At 41.7% G+C, this 22,259-nt stretch overlaps 1 protein-coding gene across 5 annotated transcripts in view; it reads left to right on the top strand.

The window, feature by feature from the left end:
• Window positions 1-22,259, top strand: part of KHDRBS2 (KH RNA binding domain containing, signal transduction associated 2) — a 572,215-nt gene that overhangs the window by 299,031 nt on the left and 250,925 nt on the right. For 4 of the 5 annotated variants that reach the window (XM_073336336.1, XM_073336333.1, XM_073336332.1 and 1 more), the window contains one exon: window positions 7,995-8,141. The exons of the other annotated variant lie outside the window; for it this stretch is intronic. In XM_073336336.1, coding sequence (XP_073192437.1) covers window positions 7,995-8,141 — 147 coding nt within the window. The remainder of the gene's footprint in view (window positions 1-7,994; window positions 8,142-22,259) is intronic. 5 annotated transcript variants of the gene reach the window in all.

Below are 22,259 nucleotides of genomic sequence, written 5' to 3'. Positions count from 1 at the left end.
TTTCCCTCAGCCCGCACAGCTTCCCGCAGCCCCCATTGGCCTGCAGCAGCGAACCGCAACCAGTGGGAGCCGTGATCGGCCGAACCAGCGGCTGCGGCAGGTAAACAAACTGGCACAGCCTGCCAGGGGCTTTCCCTGAACAAGTGGCATCCCAAGTTTGGGAAACACTGCTATAGGGGAACAGTACAAAAAGGTTTGGGATCTGGGGTATACCTACTGTTAACCTGAAAGGCAAAGTAAGGGCTGGCATAGCCTAGAGGAGAGTGCTTGGGTGGCTAACAGGCTGGTGATGTCAGGGAGCTGCCACCCAGTTAAGCACATGTAAGTCTTCCTCATGCTGGAGGCAGGGGGTAACAAGATGACTCAGCCTTGGGTACCCAAGAGCCATCACAATTACGTTTGACAACAATGAAAGATTCTGTTTTGTTTTGTTTTTTAATCTACAGGGTCTCCTAATATGTCTAATGTAAAATTATGTCTGTTTATTACTACTAATTTTCAAGATGAATTCTGATCATAAATAATTGGCAATTTCATTAATTGCTTTAGGACTGTTATCTAGCTTATTAGCAGTAAGTTCTAGCCTTCTGTGGGACTGTTTGTGGTCCTAATCAATCAGGAGACTAGCTTTTAAACATCTGAAAAAGGTATTAACAAGTTTGTTAAAGACAAGAGAACTTGTCTATTCTTGATATAAGTAAATATAGCTGGAGAGAGATGAGTGCATTTAATACAAGTTTGAAATCAGGTTAAACAGTGTATGACCTGATTCAAAGTCAGTCGAAGTCAATGTGAATTTAGTGGTCAGAGTCTAAGAAAAGTGGAACAAGTTGTTAACATATTCCTAACATTTAACGTTACCTGAATCTGTGGGTCCTGCACTACACTAGTGAAAGCATAAATTAGTTCTTTTTAACGTTCTAGTCTAGGACCCTTAACTTTCCAAAGGACACTTAAGTGTATTGTTTTGGTTTTTTAAAATAATTTCTTAAATTTGTCCTTTTGTAGCTTTTAATAGATTTTTGTTTGTTTCTGTTTTGTCACTGAATATCTGGCATGAGCTGGTGAATTATTTGAATGTGGAGATACCAACTAAGTCTGGACCTTGCATCCTGTATTTTCCAGAAATCACTTTGCCTTTATTGTACACCAAATGAAGCCCAATACATTCAGTAATGGGGTTATGGGAAGTTTGTCTTTTTTTGTTTGTCTGTCTGTTTTATGGGCCTCATTAGCACCAATAAAATGTGAGATGATTTCACATGCAAAATTAGTAGACGCATGATCTTTAATATCTGGGATGTCTTTTCCCTTGCCACATTTTATTTTTCCTTTAGAAATTAAATACGTGTATTTGCCAAATTCAAAGAAAATGCTACTCTCCTTTTTTTGTACGTATACTTCAATCTTTTCCATATATAATTCCAATGTATTGACAGAGGGCAGGACTTTGTTACAGAGCTGTTTCTTTGTTTTCAGGGTCTCTCTTTTTTTAAAAAGTTCCAGTGTTTTAGAGCTACTGGCAATGTGCAGCAACAATACTCTTCCACAGTTCTTTATTCTGTTGTACTGAAACTTCGTTTACCTTCCCATGCTTGGAGGGCCCTCATATATATGGAACATGTTTTGCAGTGGTGACTGAGACAGAAGTTTGTCTGGAGCTAAAATGGAACAGAAACTTTTAGTTTACTATGTGCAGTATAATATTGGGTGAACTTGTCGGGTAAATTGTATTTTTTAAACAAGAATCTTGCAAAGCTAATGTAGCAGTGGTGTCCAATCTTCTCTCTCAGGCCACTTGTGGTCCTTGAAGATCTAAATTGTGATTGAACTTGCAATTGTTTAAGAATTGAAAATGTGTTCTTTGAGCTATTCCCTGCCCTGCCATTTTTAAACTGAAGTGCTTGAATCAGCCTCATTGGTATGAGGAGAAAGGAGGAGACTGACTTGCTAAGCTACAGGGTCCCCAAGGAGAGCAGGATAGGAGCTTTATTGGCTCTGCCTGAGCCTGGGATAGCGCCTAACGAAAAATAGCTCCCCTCTGCTACATAGCCACCTATGATAGCTTGGTAAAAGGAGGACATGTGGAGAACCAACAATCAGTTATGGCTACATTGACCAAATATCCAGTTTTGGCTGGGACAGTCCCCTTTTTAAGACCTGTCACTGATGTTCCAACTTTTTTTGGCAAAACTAGCCATTTGTCCCATTAGCTCTTGCCAACTGATTAAAAAAGTGGGGGGTGGTCGGGACAGAGGAACATTCAGGGAGGGTGAGCAGCAACATTTGGGGAGAGTGGGGTGAGGCAGGACAGGAGACTGGCTGATGTGTCTGCTATGCCATGTCCCTCCAATCAGGGAGCGATGGGCTGCAGCGTGAGCATGTGACACCCCAATCACAGGGCAGGGCAGTCAAGGCCCTAATTCAAACTCTTTTCCAGCCAGACCATGGAGCCATGACTCGTGGGCCATGGAGCCTACTGTGCCATCCGGCTGGTAAGTGACTGATCGGGTCCCACAGAATCCGCTGGTGTTGGGGCAGCAAGTATAGCATGCTCCCTCCCACTCCAAGTAGGCCCCGGAGCCCCCACCCTGGCCTCATGTCCTCCCCACCCACCGTCCTTTGGGTCCAGTCCCTGGAGCACTTTCCAGTCCCTCTCCACCAAGACCTGTCTGGCTCTAGTCACCCGCTTCTGCCAAATCCCTGCAGGGGTGCCATTTAGGGAGGGTGGTGGGGAGGCACCTGCCCCCTCCCTGAGTTTTGTACCACTGGCCGAGAGTGACCACCCATGCTCCCCTATTGCTTGCTCCTCTTCCCCCTCCCGATACCAAAATCTGAAATGGTGCCCCTGCATTGCGGCCTTCCCCCATCTTCCAGGGCTGTTCTTTGCAGTCAACTTGGTCCCTCCTGCTACCTGGAATCTCCTTCCTGCCCCTTTGCTATTCTGGCATGTCCCACTAGCTGGCTCATAGTCAATAGCTTCACCACCTGGCTCTGAGCTCCAAAGTACTCACCGTATTTTGCTGCCCATATTCCAGCTGATACCCATTCCTCTTCCCAGCCCACACCCCCCATCTCTGCTACTTGGCTCAATTGTGGGACATGGAGAAATGTTCATGGTGGACGAGCAGTGACACGAGGTGGCTCGCACCAGCCCTGCGTGTCCCGTTTTCAGTTTAGGGAAATATGGTCACCCTAGTTATGGCTCTCTAGTTCCCTGCTTCAGCCTAATTTAGCCTAGGTTGAGTTAACTTGCACCAATTGTCTGGCCTGCAGCTGCCAAGTGCAGCACACACCAGCCACTCTCCCTCCCGCCCTGGACTGGACCTGGTTTTAAAAGGGGAAAATGTTTATCACACAAATTTCCAATTTTGAACACTTTCAACCAGTTTTACCCTGACATGAGCCCTGTGCTGCAGACCACAGAGATAGATGTATAAGAGCTGTCTGTGCTGCCTTCACACGAAGGGAATGGAGGGTGCCACAGAATCTGCCCCAAAGTATTGATTGTGGCCCCTTGACCTTTTGGAAATAACATGCTTAGGCTTCAGACTGAAAAGCTTGGACGTCACTGATATATAGTCAGGAAGAGGGTTTTTTTGTTTTGTTTTTTAATAGATGCCAGCCACAATGTGAAATGTGGGCTCAACTATGCTTTCATCCAAAGCCCACAAAGATATATAGATATATGTATATAAATAAATAAATAAGAAATATGTATTTATTTATAATTCCTTGATGAATACTATGCAGAAAATGGACCTTTCTATTTGTGAACAGGAGTTAAGGAGAAAGGTAACCAAGTGAATTAAATAACTAAGCATGTCTGAGAGATTGCCTTGCTCTCAGTTCCTGCACACTAACAGGGCAATTGGTGTAATCTGGGGTACCTGAGCTAATGTTCTCCAGACTTAAATATCAAGGAGCTGATAGCTGGGTGTTCTCAGTGATCTGTGTCCAGGAAGCTCACTTCCCTTCTATACCACCCCTGGGTTGGGGGGTGGAGGGGTGTGTGTGTAAAATATTGTTTGCGGTGAGGATTTTTAATTTAACTTTGTTTTTAAAGTCATTTGTTGTGGAAATGGTTCACAGGAATCTTGAGACTTTTGTAACTGAGTACATTTTATAAACAAAATCAAACCTTAAAAAAATAAAAATCCAAGGCCAAAATTCTTGGACTTGGGTGCCAAAGTTGGACCCCCACATGAATCAGTAGTGACTTAAATAAGGTGCCCTGAGCTCCCCTGACTTCTGAAAGGCAGATGCATAAGTATGTATTTGGGCTTGTAATTCTGGCACACATGTTTGAGAACTTTGTTACATATATTTCATAGAAAAAGAGTTAAGATTCCACAAAAAACTTGACTTGGTCTCCACCATTATATGTCTCTAAGTATTCTATCAGCTTCTCAATTTGTTGCATTCCTTAGCATGTTTTCATAGTTCATTATGCTCTTCTCTGTCTTGTGTGTGCAGTAGGTTCTTATAGCTTTGACAAGTCAATCCACCTTTTGGTATGAGTTTCCTCATGTATAAAATGGTGGTGATACCTGTGAGTTCCATAATACTTATGAGCTCCACAAAGCTGGTGAAGAAACTTATAAATTCCTTTGGGACTTGATGAAACTCCAAAATGTTGAAATTTCCATGGTGCATATAAGCCCCATGGTACATTCTCAACCATATCACACTACTCCTGTGCTCTATGTTTCTTCCATATCTGAAGTTCCTAGCTACACCATTTTGATGTAGCTCTTTAAAAAAAAGTTAGCTGACTTTCTCAATAAACCTCAGATTAATCCCCCTGAATCTTATTTGTCTCCACATGACAAACTTCAGGCAGAAAGAGGCTTTTAACAAAGAAAAGAAAAAAAAACTTTATTCGGCTTAGTTACTATTACTTACTGTAGCAATTGTATAGTCTTTTTCATCTTCAAAGCACTTTGCGACTCATTAATTAGATAATGTTTTTAACCTTAACTAGGAGTTGCTTCTGCAGCACCATAAATTGAAGCCAGAAAGATTTAAATTGGAAATAAGGGGCAAATTTCTAGCTGTGAAAGTAATTAATCATTGCAACAGCTTATCAAGGGAAATGATAGTCATTGTCACTTGAAGTCTTTAAATTGACATTGGACACCTTTTCAAAAGATAACTTGTGACTGAACTAGAGTTTATTATGCTCAACAGCATACATTTAAATAGGGAAGAATAATTCCCTCCACTACACCAATTCCTGGATGAAATTCTATGGACTAAATCAGTTGCAGCTCCCACTGGCTGCGGTTCGCCGCTGCAGGCCAATGGGGGCTGTGGGAAGTGGTGCGGGCTGAGGGACATACCGGCCGCCACGTCCCACAGCCCCCATTGGCCTGCAGCGGCAAACCGCAGCCAGTGGGAGCCATGATCAGCCGAATCTGTGGATGCGGCAGATAAACAAACCAGCCCGGCCTGCCAGGGGCTTTCCCTGAACAAGCGGCATCCCAAGTTTGGGAAACACTGCTCTAGATCATGATGAGATAGACCTAGCAAAAAAATATTCAACAACCTCTATCCCAGCTGGGCTTTGAGGTGCTGCTGTTCTTGGCATCTTTTGTGTCCCTCCTACATGGTTATATGTATGGATATGCTCAATCCTGAATCACTTAGTCTCATGCAATGAATGTGGAAGCAAGGTTGCCGTGGTGCTCGCAAAAGTTGTGATTTCCTAATCTGCCTTGTTTTTCCCTGAGCTGTATGACTTCCTCTCCTTTTATTTCTCCTCCTGCGGCCAAAGAAGTATAAACTTCTGCCATCCATCCCTGATGTGGGATGGGATGTGCGTTTGAAAATTCAGCCACTTTCCCTCTCCCCCAACCCAGGAACCTGGCCTGCATGCCCCTGCAAGAAATATTGATGATGATACCACTGGAGGAGATGCACAGCACTATCTTCTCCCTGCTGCTCCTGAGAATTCACTAGTGAGAAAAGGCTGCTGCTGGGAGAAGGCTCTCAGCCTGGCAGTGAGTTTTGAATTTCTGGGAAGGAGTCTGAAATAAAGAGTTCAAACAGATCGTTTCTGAGTTTATCCCATTGTTTCATCCTTCTCAGCACTCAATGTTACCATGCTACAACACATATCAAACTTGCTGAGTGAGGTATGCAACAGTAAATTGTTATTAATACATTAGTCCATTTTGTTTTTTACCTGTGCAAAGCTATAATAAACTTAGTGATCCAGACACATTTTCCCTTTACTTCATTAGAAAAGAATCCAGTTCATTTTTAAAACTCCAGAGAGTGTTGGTAACTTTCCCTAAAAGAGTCTGAGAACTTAATTTTTGTGTTTTGTTTTGTTGTGAATCAAAGAGAAATAGGACTGAAGTTTGAAACAATTACTGCATGGTTTCATAATGTTTTGTTATAGCAAAATCTAATTCTGTTGAAATTCTTCATATCTAATTATTCTAATGGGTGAAATTCATTGTAACATCTCACAACAGACTGTCTCATATACTCTCATTGACTGTGTACTTTTACATGGGATCTCAGTGGTAAAGTTTTAATGTCACTGACACTAAAATTCTGATCTAGCGTAAGAGAAATTCTATCACATGATGGACTCTTACATACCTTTCTGTAAGACTTTGTTCACTTTTAATAATATGCAAATAAAGAAGAGCCTCACCTTAAAAATTAAAACATGCCATATCTTCACCTACATCTTCACCTACCAAAACACCAGTATGAGAGCAATATACCTCTTGATAACTTGATTTTGTTTTTATTTCTTCAGCAGCAATTGAACAAACTCACTCTTCTAAATACTGCTGAGTTCATATTAATTTTCATGAATTGAGCTTGCAGATCTGTGCTCAGACTTCAAAGAGAAAATTTTGCTATGTGATTTCTAAAACATACATGTCAATATAACATTTTAACTCAAGTGAAGCACACTTTCCTCAGCCCATGTGCTACCATGACTTAATGTGTGACTTTGGGGACGTTACTTAACTTCTCTTTCTATCATTGTTTCTCCATCTATAAAAGGGGTTATACTTGTCTAGCACAGAAGTAGGTAGGATTTTGTCTAAAAATATATTTAAAAGTTGAGCTTTCAGCCTTAACTCTTAATTTCCTTTCTTCTGAGTCCCTGCTTTCCCAACTGTAATATTGCTTATCAGTAGATTTGTTTACAGTGCATTTTTATAGTAGTGACAAACTTATCCATCATGTTGTCATAATAAGCGGTAACCTTATCACAAATTGCCCATTAATTTGCATCTTTTCAGTGAATTATATGGAGCGCATTGTAGCGATATTTGGTCTTGTATTGCACTCTCTAGCTAAGGACCTCAAAGCACTTCGCAAACACTACTGAATTATGACGCACAACACTGCTCTGATGTAGGAAAGAATTATTATCCCCATGTTACAGATGGAGAAAATGAGGCACAGAGAGGTTAAGCGACTTGCCCAGAGTTGCACAGGATGTCTATGGGAGAACTGGGAACAGCACCCAGATCTCCTGACTTCAAATCTAGAGCTTTAACAACTGAAACATCCTTCTCCAGAATGATACCATGCAATTTTCAGAAAAGTTATAGCACTGTTTTGATGAGAACTCAGTAAATTACTCAGATCTCCATATCTTAAAATATTCTGGCCATAGTAAAAGTATGTGTGGATTTAAAGCCTTTGTACAGTGAAGGTTCATACAGCTTGTCTGTCTCCCTAATGCAGTTTCTGCATTAGAGTTAATGATATTTCAATATTTCTGAAGTATTTAGCATTTTTCACTGTACTGATTACAATCTGTTGTAGATTATAATTATGCTGCTTTTATCACTCAAACACTCAAGTGATTTTTAAACCTTCAAGTGGCTCATTCCAGATTTTTATTTCTCAGTGTTTGAAAGTCTGCTTAGATTATGCCCTTCTGTCACATTAGCTGTAAATGCTAAATCAATGCAAAATGAATAGATTCTTATTTCTAAAAATAACCTTTTTCACAGGAAGAAGAACTAAGGAAAAGTGGGGAAGCCAAATATTCACACTTGAGCGACGAGCTTCATGTTCTAATTGAAGTGTTTGCTCCACCTGGGGAAGCTTATTCACGTATGAGTCATGCCTTGGAAGAGATTAAAAAATTCCTTGTTCCAGTAAGTGGCTCATAACATTTTTTTTTCTAATTATCTCTAGTTCTGCTACATTGAAATCATTCATTCTTTAAATCCTACCTGGTTCAGGAAACAATTTGATCTCCTGAAGATTCATTCTATGAGATGCCCAACAATCCACTAATTGTTCCTTAAGTATCTTCTGTGTGTGTGGTTGTTGTGTTTTTTTATGATCATAGGTCATGGACCTCAGTGTAGAAATATGCCTCTAAGATCCTTGAGTATTGTATATTTGTACTGGCGTTGTTCGCATGTGCTACATTTTATATAAATGTCTTTATACAAAAGATTCTGAATTTACATGCAAAACTAAAAATACAATAATAACATTTTATTTGGCAGTGTTTACACGAATAATTCTGATCAGCTCCAATATTACTGCAGTTCAGAAGACTAATCCTAACTCAGGCTTGAATTTCAGAAACCATCGCTATTCAGAAAAGGACTCCAATGTGTGCTTAAGTGCTTTCTGAAACGGGGGCCCAAAATTCTAGAATACTATGTAGCAGGACAAATGAGGGATGCAGGAAACTCACTTTTCTTTTATATTTGTATTATACAGAACTACTTCAGCTAACCCAAACTCCTTGCAATCTGAACGAGAATTATGTCCCTTTTTGCCTATTAATTTCTTTGAAACTATTTTAAATTTCAGTTGTCCAAATGTATTCACTGTACCGCATGACATTTTGATATTCAAGGTTTTACTTTATATATAATCTGCATTAATGATGATTTTGCAACAGTGTTGTGGCATGAGCTACATACCAGAAAAGCTGGGTTTTGTCTAGTCTGATCTGAGGGCATAGATACTGTGAATGCAATGAATACAAGAAAGAAAAGGAGTACTTGTGGCACTTTAGAGACTAACAAATGTATTTGTGAATAAGCTTTTCTGAGCTACAGCTTACTTCATCGGATGCATTCAGTGGAAAATACAGTGTGGAGATTTATATACATAGAGAACATGAAACAATGGGTGTTACCATACACACTGTAAGGAGAGTGATTACTTAAGGTGAGCTGTTACCAGCAGGAGAGCAGGGGGGAGGAGGGGGAAGGGGGAAGGAAACCTTTTGTAGTGGTAATCAAGGTGGGCCATTTCCAGCAGTTGACCAGAATGTCTGAGGAACAGTGGGGGGTGGGAGGAATAAACATGGGGAAATAGTTTTACTTTGTGTAATGACCCATCCACTCCCAGTCTTTATTCAAGCCTAAATTAATTGTATTCAGTTTGCAAATTAATTCCAATTCAGCAGTCTCTCATTGAAGTCTGTTTTTGAAGTTTTTTTTGTTGAAGAATTGCAACTTTTCCGCCTGTAATCGAGTGACCAAAGAGATTGAAGTGTTCTCCGACTGGTTTTTGAATGTTATAATTCTTGACGTCTGATTTGTGTCCATTTATTCTTTTACATAGAGACTGTCCAGTTTGACCAACATGGCAGAAGGGCATTGCTGGCACATGATGGCATATATCACATTGGTAGATGTGCAGGTGAACGAGTCTCTGATAGTGTGGCTGATGTGATTGGGCCCTATGATGGTGTCCCCTGAATAGATATGTGGACACAATTGGAAACGGGATTTGTTGCAAGGATAGGTTCCTTGGTTCGTGGTTTTGTTGTGTGGTGTGTGGTTGCTGGTGAGTATTTGCTTCAGGTTGGGGAGCTGTCTGTAAGCAAGGACTGGTCTGTCTCCAAAGATCTGTGGGAGTGATGGTCGTTCTTCAGGATAGGTTGTAAATCCTTGCGGATGCGTTGGAGAGGTTTTAGTTGGGGGCTGAAGGTGATGGCTAGTGGCGTTCTGTTACTATCTTTGTTGGGCCTGTCCTGTAGTAGGTGACTTCTGGTTACTCTTCTGGCTCTGTCAATCTGTTTCTTCACTTCAGCAGTTGGGTAATGTAGTTGTAAGAATGCTTGATAGAGACCCTGTAGGTGTTTGTCTCTGTCTGAGGGGTTGGAGCAAATGCAGTTGTATCACAGAGCTTGGCTGTAGACAATGGATCGTGTGGTGTGGTCTGGATGAAAGCTGGAGGCATATACGTAGGAATAGCGGTCAGTAGGTTTCCGGTATAGGGTGGTGTTTATGTGACCATCGCTTATTAGCACTGTAGTGTCCAGGAAGTGGATCTCTTGTGTGGACTAGACCAGGCTGAGGTTGATGGTGGGATGGAAATTGTTGAAAACATGGTGGAATTCCTCAAGGGCTTCTTTTCCATGGGTCCAGATGATGAAGATGTCATCAATGTAGCGCAAGTAGAGTAGGGGCATTAGGGGACGAGAGCTGAGGAAGCATTGTTCTAAGTCAGCCATAAAAATGTTCGCATACTGTGGGGCCATGCGGGTACCCACAGTAGTGCCGCTGATTTGAAGGTATACATTGTCCCCAAATGTGAAATAGTTATGGGTGAGGACACAGACACAAAGTTCAGCCACCAGGTTTGCCATGACATTATCGGGGATAGTGTTCTTGATGGCTTGTAGTCCCTCTTTGTGTGGAACGTTGGTGTAGAGGGCTTCTACATCCATAGTGGCCAAGATGGTGTTTTCAGGAAGATCACCAATGGATTGTTGTTTCCTCAGGAAGTCAGTGATGTCTCGAAGATAGCTATGAGTGCTGGTAGCGTAAGGCCTGAGGAGGGAATCTACATAGTCAGACAATCCTGCTGTCAGGGTGCCAATACCTGTGATGATGGGGCATCCAGGATTTCCAGGTTTATGGATCTTGGGTAGTAGATAGAATACCCCATGTCGGGATTCCAGGGTTGTGTGTGTGTGCGGATTTGTTCTTGTGCTTTTTCAGGGATTTTCTTGAGCAAATGGTGTAGTTTCTTTTGGTAACCCTCAGTGGGATCAGAGGGTAATGGCTTGTAGAAAGTGGTGTTGGAGAGCTGCCAAGCAGCCTCTTGTTCATATTCCAACCTATTCGTGATGACGACAGCATCTCCTTTGTCAGCCTTTTTGATTATGATGTCAGAGTTGTTTCTGAGGCTGTGGATGGCATTGTGTTCTGCACAGCTGAGGTTATGAGGCAAGTGATGCTGATTTTCCACAATTTCAGCCTGTGCACGTAAGGGGAAGCACTCTATGTAGAAGTCCAGTCTGTTGTTTCGAACTTCAGGAGGAGTCCACCCAGAATCCTTTTTGTAGTCTTGGTAGGAAGGTCTCTGTGGGTTAGTATGTTGTTCAGAGGTGCATTGGAAATATTCCTTGAGTCGGAGACGTCGAAAATAGGATTCTAGGTCACCACAGAACTGTATCATGTTCATGGGGGTGGAGGGGCAGAAGGAGAGGCCCCGAGATAGGACAGATTCTTCTGCTGGGTTAAGAGTATAGTTGGATAGATTAACAATATTGCTGGGTGGGTTAAGGGAACCACTGTTGTGTCCCCTTGTGGCATGTAGTAGTTTAGATAGTTTAGTGTCCTTTTTCTTTTGTAGAGAAGCAAACTGTGTGTTGTAAATGGCTTGTCTAGTTTTTGTAAAGTCCGGCCATGAGGAAGTTTGTGTGGAAGGTTGTTTTTTTATGAGAGTATCCAGTTTTGATACATCAGCCACACTATCAGAAGTTCGTTCACCTGCACATCTACCAATGTGATATATGCCATCATGTGCCAGCAATGCCCCTCTGCCATGTAGTTTGGCCAAACTGGACAGTCTGTATGTAAAAGAATAAATGGACACAAATCAGACATCAAGAATTATAACATTCAAAAACCAGTCGGAGAACACTTTGGTCACTCGATTATAGACCGAAAAGTTGCAATTCTTCATAAAAAAAAATTCAAGAACAGATGCCAATGAGAGACTGCTGAATTGGAATTAATTTGCAAACTGGATACAATTAACTTTGGCTTGAATAGAGACTGGGAGTGGATGGGTCATTACACAAAGTAAAACTATTTCCCATGTTTATTCCCCACCCCCCACCCCCCACTATTCCTCAGTTCTTGTCAACTGCTGGAAATGGCCCACCTTGATTACCACTTCAAAAGGTTTCCTCCCCCCCCCCCCCCCTGCTCTCCTGCTGGTAACAGCTCACCTTAAGTGATCACTCTCCTTACAGTGTGTATGGTAACACCCATTGTTTCATGTTCTCTATGTATATAAATCTCCACACTGTATTTTCCACTGAATGCATCCGATGAAGTGAGCTGTAGCTCAAGAAAGCTTATTCTCAAATAAATTTGTTAGTCTCTAAGGTGCCACAAGTCCTCCTTTTCTTTTTGCGAATACAGACTAACACAGCTGCTACTCTGAATCCAATGAATACAGAGTAAGAGTTGATTCAAATTTTTCAATAAACAGCAAAAGCAATACAAAATTATACTAATAAAAGCTCTGTCTTCCAACAAGAATGCAACAATGCATTTACTATATTTTGAACCCATATAATACAAATCAAATAAAAAATAAAACATTCAAATACTCAAATTGATTACAGCATAGGCTAATAATTTAGAGACTTTATTTTCTTGTTTCCTTTTTTTTTGTGTTTTTTTTTAATTGTTCTTTTTTTGGATACAGTATTTAAAACCTTATATTTTACAACCACTGAACATGGTGGGTTTTTTTAAATGAGTAACTTGAAAATGGCTACATGCAAACTGTGAGACATTTTGCTTTAAATAATCAGAATTCACACTAAGTGTGACAACAAAATATACCATGTTTGAAACAGGCCATTAAGTTGTCATTTTTCATCCCACTACTATATTTCCAGTTTGGAAATATAAATGATGAAATCAAATGACCTTTTACATGCTCTTATACTGGTACAAATTCAATGAGAAGTGAAAACAGTTTATTAACATAAATTTTGTTTCCAGATTGATCATGCAATAAAGGGGACTGAATAAGAATAGAAGTGCGGTCATAATGGGTCAGACCAATGGTCCATCTAGCTCAGTATCCTGTCTTCTGACAGTGGCTAGCGCTAGTTGCTTCAGATGAATGAACAGAACAGAGCAATCATTGAGTGATCTATCCCCTGTTGTCCAGTCCCATTTTCTGGCAGACAGCAGTTAAGGGAGACTCAAAGCATGGGGTTGTGTCCCTGACCATCTTAGCTAATAGCCATAAATGGACCTGTCCTCCATAAACATATCTAATTATTTTTTAACCCAGTTGTACTTTTGGCCTTTACAACAGTCACTGGAAATGAGTTCCCCAGGCTGACTGTATGTTGTGTGAAGAAGTGTTAGTTTTAAACCTGTTGCCTATCAACTTCATTGGGTGACCCTTAGTTCTTGTGTTTATGTGAAGGGGTAAATAACACTTTCTTGAGATCACTCGTGGTTTTATAGACCTCTATCATATCTGTCCCTTGTTATCTCTTTTCTAAACTGAACAGTTCCTGTCTTTTTAATCTCATCTCATATGAAGCTGTTCCATACCCTTAATCACTTTTGTTGCCTTTCTCTGTCTTTTCCAGTTCTAATGCATCTTTTTTTGAGATGGGATGACCAGAACTGCATTCAAGGTGTGGGTGTACCATGGATTTACATAGTACCATTATATTTTCTGTCTTATTACTTATCCCTTTCCTAATGGTTCCTAACATTCTGTTGGCTTTTTTGACTGCCTTTGCACATTGAGCGCATATGTTCAGAGAACTATGCACAGTGACTCCTATATCTTTCTTTAGCGATAACAGCTAATTTAGACCCCATCATTTTGTATGTATAGTTGGGATTGTGTTCGCCAATATGCATTACTTTGCAGTTATCAACATTGAATTTTGTCTGCCATTTTATTGCCCAGTCATCCAGTTTAGTGAGATCACTGTGTAACTCTTCAGTCAGCTTTGGTCTTAACTATCTTGAGTAACTTTGTATAATCTGCACATTTTTCCAGCTCACTGTTTCCCCCTGTTTCCAGATAATTTTATTAATATGTTGAACAGTGGTACATTACAGACTGATGGGGGAACCTTGCTATTTACCTCTCCATTCCAAAAACTGAACATTTATTGCTACACTTAGTAACTAGTTAAAAGGTAGGACACAAATCCATGAGAAGACGCTCCATCTTACCCATCACTGCTTACTTTGCTTAAGGGCTTTTGTTGTAGGACCTTGTCAGTCTTTCTAAGCGCTATATATACTAATTCACCCTTGTCCACATGCTTGTTGACACTGTCAAAGAATTTTAATAGATTGGCAAGGCATGATTTCTCTTTGGAAAAGCCGTGTTGACTCTTCCCCAAGAGATTGTGTTCATCTGTGTGTGATCATTCTGGTCTTTACTATAGTTTCAACCGATTTGCCTGTTGGCAATTCAGTCATGATAAAATATTGCAGGGCATATCAATGCAGCAACAACAAATAGACAATGTACCTTGGAATGACAATTTAGCTGCAGCTAAATGATGTAGATGTGCCAAATTTCAGAGAGTGAATTTTTATAGTTAAAATAATCCCTGGTTTGGAGGCGTTTATAATGTAGGTGTGGCTGATAGCACTGCCTACTATTAAGATTGCTTGAAACTTCCTATTGCAAGACTCTATTTTCAGTTGCTTATAACTTTGCAAAACTATAACCATTTGGACTGAATTTTTCCATGCTGGGTGTCTGTCTCAGGCTGATTTTGTATGTTTGTTTGTTTGTTTGTAATTTTAACCAAAACAGGCAAGCCATTTCGGAGAACAAGGCTCCAGGGCATCATTCAAATGCCTTTATCCATGAGACCGTGCTTTCTCATTCTACAATCTCTTGCCTCATTCATTACACGCCTTCCAACTTCTGCAACCAATTAGGCAGGAGTCCTATGGGCAATAGCTTCCTCTACCACACAATACTGATTCATCCCTCGAACATGTCTATTCTGTGCAACGAATGGACAGGCCTACACGATGAGCAAGGGGTGTGATTTCCAGATCACGTACATGTACTTATGCTAGTTCCATTACAGCTACTGAGACTATAAATAGTAGCGTAGCTGCTGTTAGCACAGTCAGTGGCCACACAGCTTAGCTGCGCTGAGTACAAACCTGCCTGAACTCCAGGAGTATGTACTCGGCATGGCTAAATTGTGGTGCTCCTGCTGCTGCCCATGCTACCATGGCCACACTATTATACAAACTCATGGTCTCATCAAGCTAGCACAAGAATATGTGCCTGAGCTGGGAATCACACCACTAGCTCATAGTACAGACCTAGCCGATGAGACAGGAGTACTGTGGAAAAACTAGTATGTGATCTTGTAATTAGAAACAGTATCATAATGCACAAGCAACCTTAATTCTGGCATTTCTAATTTCAGTGCTTGACTTTGCAACCTTAATGTTTGTTTAACATAATGAGGGTGTGTGGGGTGGGGTGTGAGAGAAAGAAATTTACTGTAAAGGAGGGAAATAGTAATACTTCCTTAACTATGGGCCAGATTCTGCAGCCCCTGTTCATGGTGAGTAGTATCATACTCTGTGAGTGGTCCTATTGAAACAATACAAATAAGCAGCAGAGAATTTACTGCAATAATAGTCCTGAAAGGAGCCTTATTTAGCTTGCTTATTTTTCTTGTACATACCACTTACAAAAGTGACTACTATCTTAATCTTGAATTATTGTGATGATTTACATATCTATATTTCAATCACCAATCCTATGTTCTACCTCCATGCAAAATATCTCTGTCCTAGGAGAACAAGGTAGGGTGGTAGAGGGTGGTCATGATAAGATAAAACTTTGGTGAAATACTGTCTTAAATATTAAAATACTGCACAGCTTAACATTGTGTGCTGCACGTATTTGTTTATAAGAAATGTGATGTATTTTTGAGCACTGCTAAAAGCTGTATTGGGGGAGATATAAAAAACAGACTAGTCAGAAGGTTTAGAACTTGGTTTACAGTAGCAATAATCACACCAACAAGTAACAACTACACTTTATCACTTGGTTATTAGATTTATCCTGTCTCTGCTTCATTTCAGATTTATAATAACCAACAAAGCAGTTATTAACTGGTTGGTTACAACGTATGTGCTCAAAAAGCTTGCACTAGATAATTTCCTCTTTGTTCCATGTTTACTGTATATGTTTAATTTGTTTTATGATACTGTGTTTATAAAATATAATTAATTGTGGCACCAAATAGCTATTATTCCATTACAAGATTTAAAGAAGAACCTTCCCCATTTATTTATAGTGATTCAGTGACCTGATAAAGAATACAAATGAGCTTTCATCTCACTTATGGTATTTTTTTACTTTAAATTTAAGTGGAATATTGTCCTCAGAATGATTGACTGTTTGCATCAGTAACATGAAAAGATGTTTTGGTAATTTGTCAAAAGCTTTTAATGAGACTTCATATTTACATAAGTGCAGAAAAAAATAGAGAAATCAAAACAATACAGACTGGATGTGGGGATAGTAGAGAGAGCATTAAAATGATCTATATATTACATGATTCAAAGTTAACAAACAAGTGTGTTTTTCCTTTAATGGCACTTTATTTTCATCTTCAGTCTTGTCCAATTATAGTATTAAAACTTTTGCTAGCTAAGATTTCACCCCACACTCGCAGACAGAAAATGAGTATTGGTACTGGATATTGCAAAAGCTAGTTCCTGTTGAAGCCAACAAGCAGATGGTGTTTTGGGTCTCCATCCAACAGGAATTTTAAACAAATCATTGTATCATAAAGGTCTGCAACCTTCAGTAGTTTACTAATTGACAAGGGTTTAAAACTGTGGACCTGATTCAAGGACCGTATATTAAATTTATTTTACAATGAATTGAGGCCAGCATATGGCTCTGAAAACCCTCATTTGGGTGTTCTGGTCTGGCCTTCTTCAAACCTTGAATAACAGGTAGATAAGTCTTATTTTGCAATTGATCTCACAGGACTATGTTCTCTCTGTTTTTGCACAGAACTCCCACCTGCCTGCACAAGTCCTCTGTGCAATTACTGAGGGGAGAATATGTTCCATTATGTTTTGATTTGTACACTCTGTGATAAGATATAGATATAATGGAAACGGGAGAGGTCAGATGAGCCATGATCAGCTGGGGAACTGTGACAATTTGAAGTATCTGTCTATGTACACCTTATTAACTCTTTGATGTTGGGGGCTCTTTATGTGTGTCTGTCAGACTGCAAACTCCATTTTTGAATGTGGGGTTTGTCTGCCTTCTCTGTCCTTTTACCTCCATATTGGACTGTAATCCCTTGGGATACAGAGTGAACTAGGACTAACAATAATGGATTGTTAATTTAAATGTTCTTCATAAAAATGGAACAGCATTAAACAATAGTTGGCTCCTACCCAGGAGGACTGATTTATCAGGGGAGAGTTCACCTGCCAATGAAATCACCTGGAAGGGATCTGAGCTCAACTGTTGAGGCTAATCAGGAGGTCATATGACAGAGGAGATTGGAAGGTTATAACAGGGCAGGAGCAGCTCTACACTGGGTTTTTTTGTTGGCCATTTTTACCATCTTATGCTGAGGGGAGATGCTTCTGGAGCCTGATGGGGCAGAGCAGAACCCCTCCTGCCCAAGGACTCCCAAGGGAAGGGTGCGATAAAGGTTGGGGCATTGTGTTCAGGATGTTTTGTTGTGTTTCTAAATGGTCTATTAAGTATAGAGGATGTGAGTCAAAAACCTTTTGCTCAGCCTGTGTCTATTGGCTTCTGCAATCATGTGTCCCTAAAGAAGTAAACTGTAAACCAGGCTCTCACCTTTGTAGGGGTTCTGGGGAATACTTAAGAGCTGCTGGGGAGGTTAGGGGTCACATTTTCAATTTTTTTCTCCAAGATAATGAGAGCTGGAAACTTTCTTTACAAGAGAATTTTAACTTTCATTTATCACATGGCTCCAGGAGTTGTGGCTTTAAGAAAAACACCAAACAGTTTGAGACCTAAGACGAAATTGTGGGGGGTTGGCAATATTGAAAAATAACTTTTTTATCTAGTTATACAAGGAGAGAATGATCCCAGGTTCATCTGAATACACTTGCATCATTGTAGCACTTCATTGTGGACACTCACTACCATGATTTGAGAGGTTTTCCCATAGCTATGGATAATCCACCTCCCTGAGAGACAGTGGCTAGGTTGACAGAATTCTTCCAGCAACTTAGTACTGCCTAAGGGCAGTGGTGAGCTGGAGCCGATTCGCACCAGTTCGCACAAACCGGTTGTTAAATTTTGAAGCAGTTTTCGAATCGGTTGTTAACCCGCTTCCCTGCAGGGGACGCTGAGGCTTTGATGGGCTCCGGCCAGGAAGTGATGTAATTCCTCCTCCGGCGGCCGGGGGTGCTGCACTGCAGGAGCTATGTGGGCTGCCGCGTGGCTTTGGGCACAAGCCCTGTTGCTGCTGCTCCCCTGGCCCTGGGGCTCCCGTTACTGCCTGGTGGGTCCCCAACTGCTCTGCTGGGCCTGGGCTGCATCCTGCTGCTCAGGCTGCTCCGAGCTGCTCTCCCCATGAGTACCCACCACCCTGCCCGCACCCACTGCCCTGCTTCCAGCCACCCCCAGCACCCCCTGCCCGCAGCCAGCCCCTGCTGCACCCGCTGCCCGCACCAGCCCGTCTCCAGCCACCCCTGCACCCCCTGCCTGCAACCAGCCCCTGCCGCACACACCCCCCGCACTCCCTGCCCGCACCAGCCCCTGTCTCCAGCCACCCCTGCACCAGCCACTGCCCCCACCAGCCCCTGCCTGCAGCCAGCCACTGCCGCACCCCCTGCCCTGCCCGCGCCAGCCCCTGCCGCACCCCCTGCCTGTAGCCAGCCCCTGCCTCTAGCCACCCCCGCACCCCCTGCCCTGCCCACAGCCAGCCCCTGCTGCACGCACCCCCTGCCCTGCCCGCAGTCAGCCCCTGCCGCACACACCCCCTGCCCTGCCCGCAGCTAGCCCCTGTCTCCAGCCAGCTCCGCACTCCCCTGTCCTGCCCACAGCCAACTCCGCACCCCCTGTCCTGCCCGCAGCCAGCCCTGCACCCTCTGCCTCCAGCTAGCCCTGTCCCACGCCCCTGTCTGCAGCTGGCCCCACATCCACTGGTGCCCTGCCGTTCCCAGGGCAGTAACCCTGCACACCTGCTTCAATGAGGGGGGCAGGGAGCAGCTGGGACCCACACATTTCCACAGTGGGGAAAAAGTAAGCCAATTATTTCAACTGAACTGGGTAGTGTAAGGGGAGGGGAGGGAACACATTTGGAATCTGTTCATATCCCTTATCAGAGGGGAGGATTCATGTTCATGAGGGGAAGTGTACAACAATTTGTATGTAAACAGCAGAGGTCTAGAAGGCTTCTGAAGTAGAAGAAATGCCTTTGTTTCTAACAATGGAGGGAGGTAATATTCATAGCCTACATGAAATTTAGTGGCTGTCTAAATTTAGAAGCTCTTAGGAGGGTAGCAAGGGGTAGCTCAGTGGTTTGAGCATTGGCCTGCTAAACCCAGGGCTGTGAGTTCAATCCTTGAGGGGGCCATTTAGGGATTAAGGCAAAAATGGGATTTGGCCCTGGTTTGAGCAGGGGGTTGGACTAGATGACCTCCTGAGGTCCTTTCCAACTCTGATATTCTATGATTCCATACAAGTTAGACTAGATGATCTAATGGTCCCTTTTGGTTTTAAAATCTATGAATCTGACACTATGTAGACTGTCTGCCTATTTCTCAGATTTGTGATACAGTTCAAACCACCATGACACAGTTGCCCAGGTGTTTTAGATAAATAAGCACAGTACTCAGATTTGACTGTTTTCATGGTGGAGAATTTGAACAAGCACACATGTATACCTGAAGTCATCATTCATTTCACAAATAAAGTCCTGTGACAAAATTGAGTGAGACAAGAGGTGTCAAGAGGGAGCTCTTTACTCACTCTCTGGTGGCTGGAATAGCACAAGTTTCTTGGTCTGTATAGTGCTTCCTTCTTCTAGAGAAATAGCACGAAACACTATAGAGAACACTTTGTCGCTAGCACTGTTGGCTGGGGGTGAGAGGTGGAAGCTGATGATGATCTTTGACTCATGATTTGGCCATGGTTGGAGACCCTTATGACAAAGGAAGGAAGAGAAGTAAAACCATATATAACTTGATGTGGGAAGATAGAAATGAGAGGAATGAGGGGATAGAATTATAGTGATAAATGAAGAAGGGAACAAGTTGATAAAGAGAGGCATGGGAAGACAGCACAGAGGAATGGTAGGGGAATCAGCCCACATTTGAGAGGAGAGGGGAACCGAAGTGAACAAAAAAATGACTGGGAAGGAAATACGTTATAGAAAGAGTAGGACTAAATATAGCAATAAGCCGGGAAATAAACTGATTGTGAGAGGGTAACTTCCAGGACAGGAGGTGACAGAGTTACCCCCCTGCCTTTAGTAGGGAAGAGAGACATACTGGTGCTAAACCAGGTGGCAGCTCTCTGTTCACTTCCCCCCACCCACTCCAGTCTGTTAGTCACCCTAGACAAACCTCAGGACTCTGCCAGCTCTTTCTTTGCCTTTGCAGATTAACACTTGGTGTACCTCCGTTCCGCAACTTCCCAGAAGCATCCCCCTGTAGTGTCCATCCCCTGTCACTGAAAACTCAGACTAATTACCACGTGTGATGCCTCCAAAGAGATAGTATGTGCACAGCAGCTTACTCGATTGAATTGAGAAGGTGCATGTTACTTACTATCACAGCAGTGAGATGAATTTCAAGTAAGAAGAGAATAAATTTATTAACAAAGAACAGAGAATCACAGATTCAAGTGAGGGGGCTTTTAAGGTCACAGGTAGATAGTAAAAAAAAAAAAAGATACATGGAAGACAATTCATACAGTGGGAGAAAAGTGGGGACTGCACCTGTCATTGGAAGTGTCAGCTGGATCTTGCATTCTCTGCTAATTTCTGCCACATCTGGGAAAGTGAAAAGCTTCAGATTTCCCTTTTGAATGACTTCAGCACTATTACCACCTGCACCACTCCATCCCAGTTTCTCTCTCTTTCTCCCTCTGCAACTTGAAAAATAATTGAAATATTAAAAATTTGATGTCTGAAATCATATACATCCTCTCCGTATGATAGTATGGACAACAGTGTGGACTGTCTTCTTTGGGCATGCCTGGACAAGACCCATCTCTCTTGTTCCTTAATCTATTTCAGCATCATTTTAATGGCTGCAAAACTTGTGGATATCCTATCCATACCACTGCTGTCATGGCATCATCAAAAATCCTGAGATTTTGGTGACAGACCTAAGAGCTCTATAAATTCTTGAGGTAAGGCAGGTATAGTCTTGCCCAAACATTATCCTCAAAATGATCTGTTAACATCAGTGAAAGGAACCACATTTACAATATTTTTTAATCTGATTTTCATTGAGATTTGTGCTGAAATTGGTTCTATTTTTTAAAAATTACTGAAGTTTACACCCTGTATACACATGAGAGACAGAGAGCACTAGTGTGTTGGATCATTTACACTCCTCTTCATACCTTGTTTTGAAAGGCAGTTAATAACTTTATGCCATTCCATAAAACAAAACTGGATCCCAGGTGACAGCTTGTGTGCTGAGCTACAATTGAAGCCAGGTATAGTTAAAACAGTGGCAGTATAAGCCTCTGAAATTTGTTTTGTACAATGGGAAGCTTGACAGACTGCTTTGATACAGTATTTTGAATGTGTTGCTATGATGCACATTATTAAATTGTATGAGTCCCTGTCATGCTGTTGCCTACCTACATGAGAGCCTGGCTTAACCATCTCCATCTGTGTCTCAATCACTGTGGATATGTTACAGTTTGCTTAAAGAGATCTTTGTTTTCACTTGGCTAATCAGTCATCCCAAGGAGCTCATCTCTTCCCATGGTCAGACATCTTATTTCTACTAGAACACTGAGGCTTATGTTATTTGAGGGCACAGACTGTTCTATACCAACATCACTTTTTTAAAAAGTAACTTCATGTGTCAAATGGCAAATGTCTCTGAATCATGTCCAGATTAGCTGAGCACCTGCTTGGGTCCTTCTGCCATAATATTAATTACTTTCTAATTTAAAGGAATTATTTTGGACTACATGTTGTTGAATGCAATTCAGTTCTTTTTCCTTAGTTCAGTAAATGCATATGTCATCCTATTAAATTGGGAAACAGTTGGTGAATGGTT

Source organism: Lepidochelys kempii, chromosome 3, assembly GCF_965140285.1.
Source record: "Lepidochelys kempii isolate rLepKem1 chromosome 3, rLepKem1.hap1, whole genome shotgun sequence".
NCBI lineage: Eukaryota > Metazoa > Chordata > Testudines > Cheloniidae > Lepidochelys > Lepidochelys kempii.
This window is presented reverse-complemented; position numbering and strand designations above follow the sequence as displayed.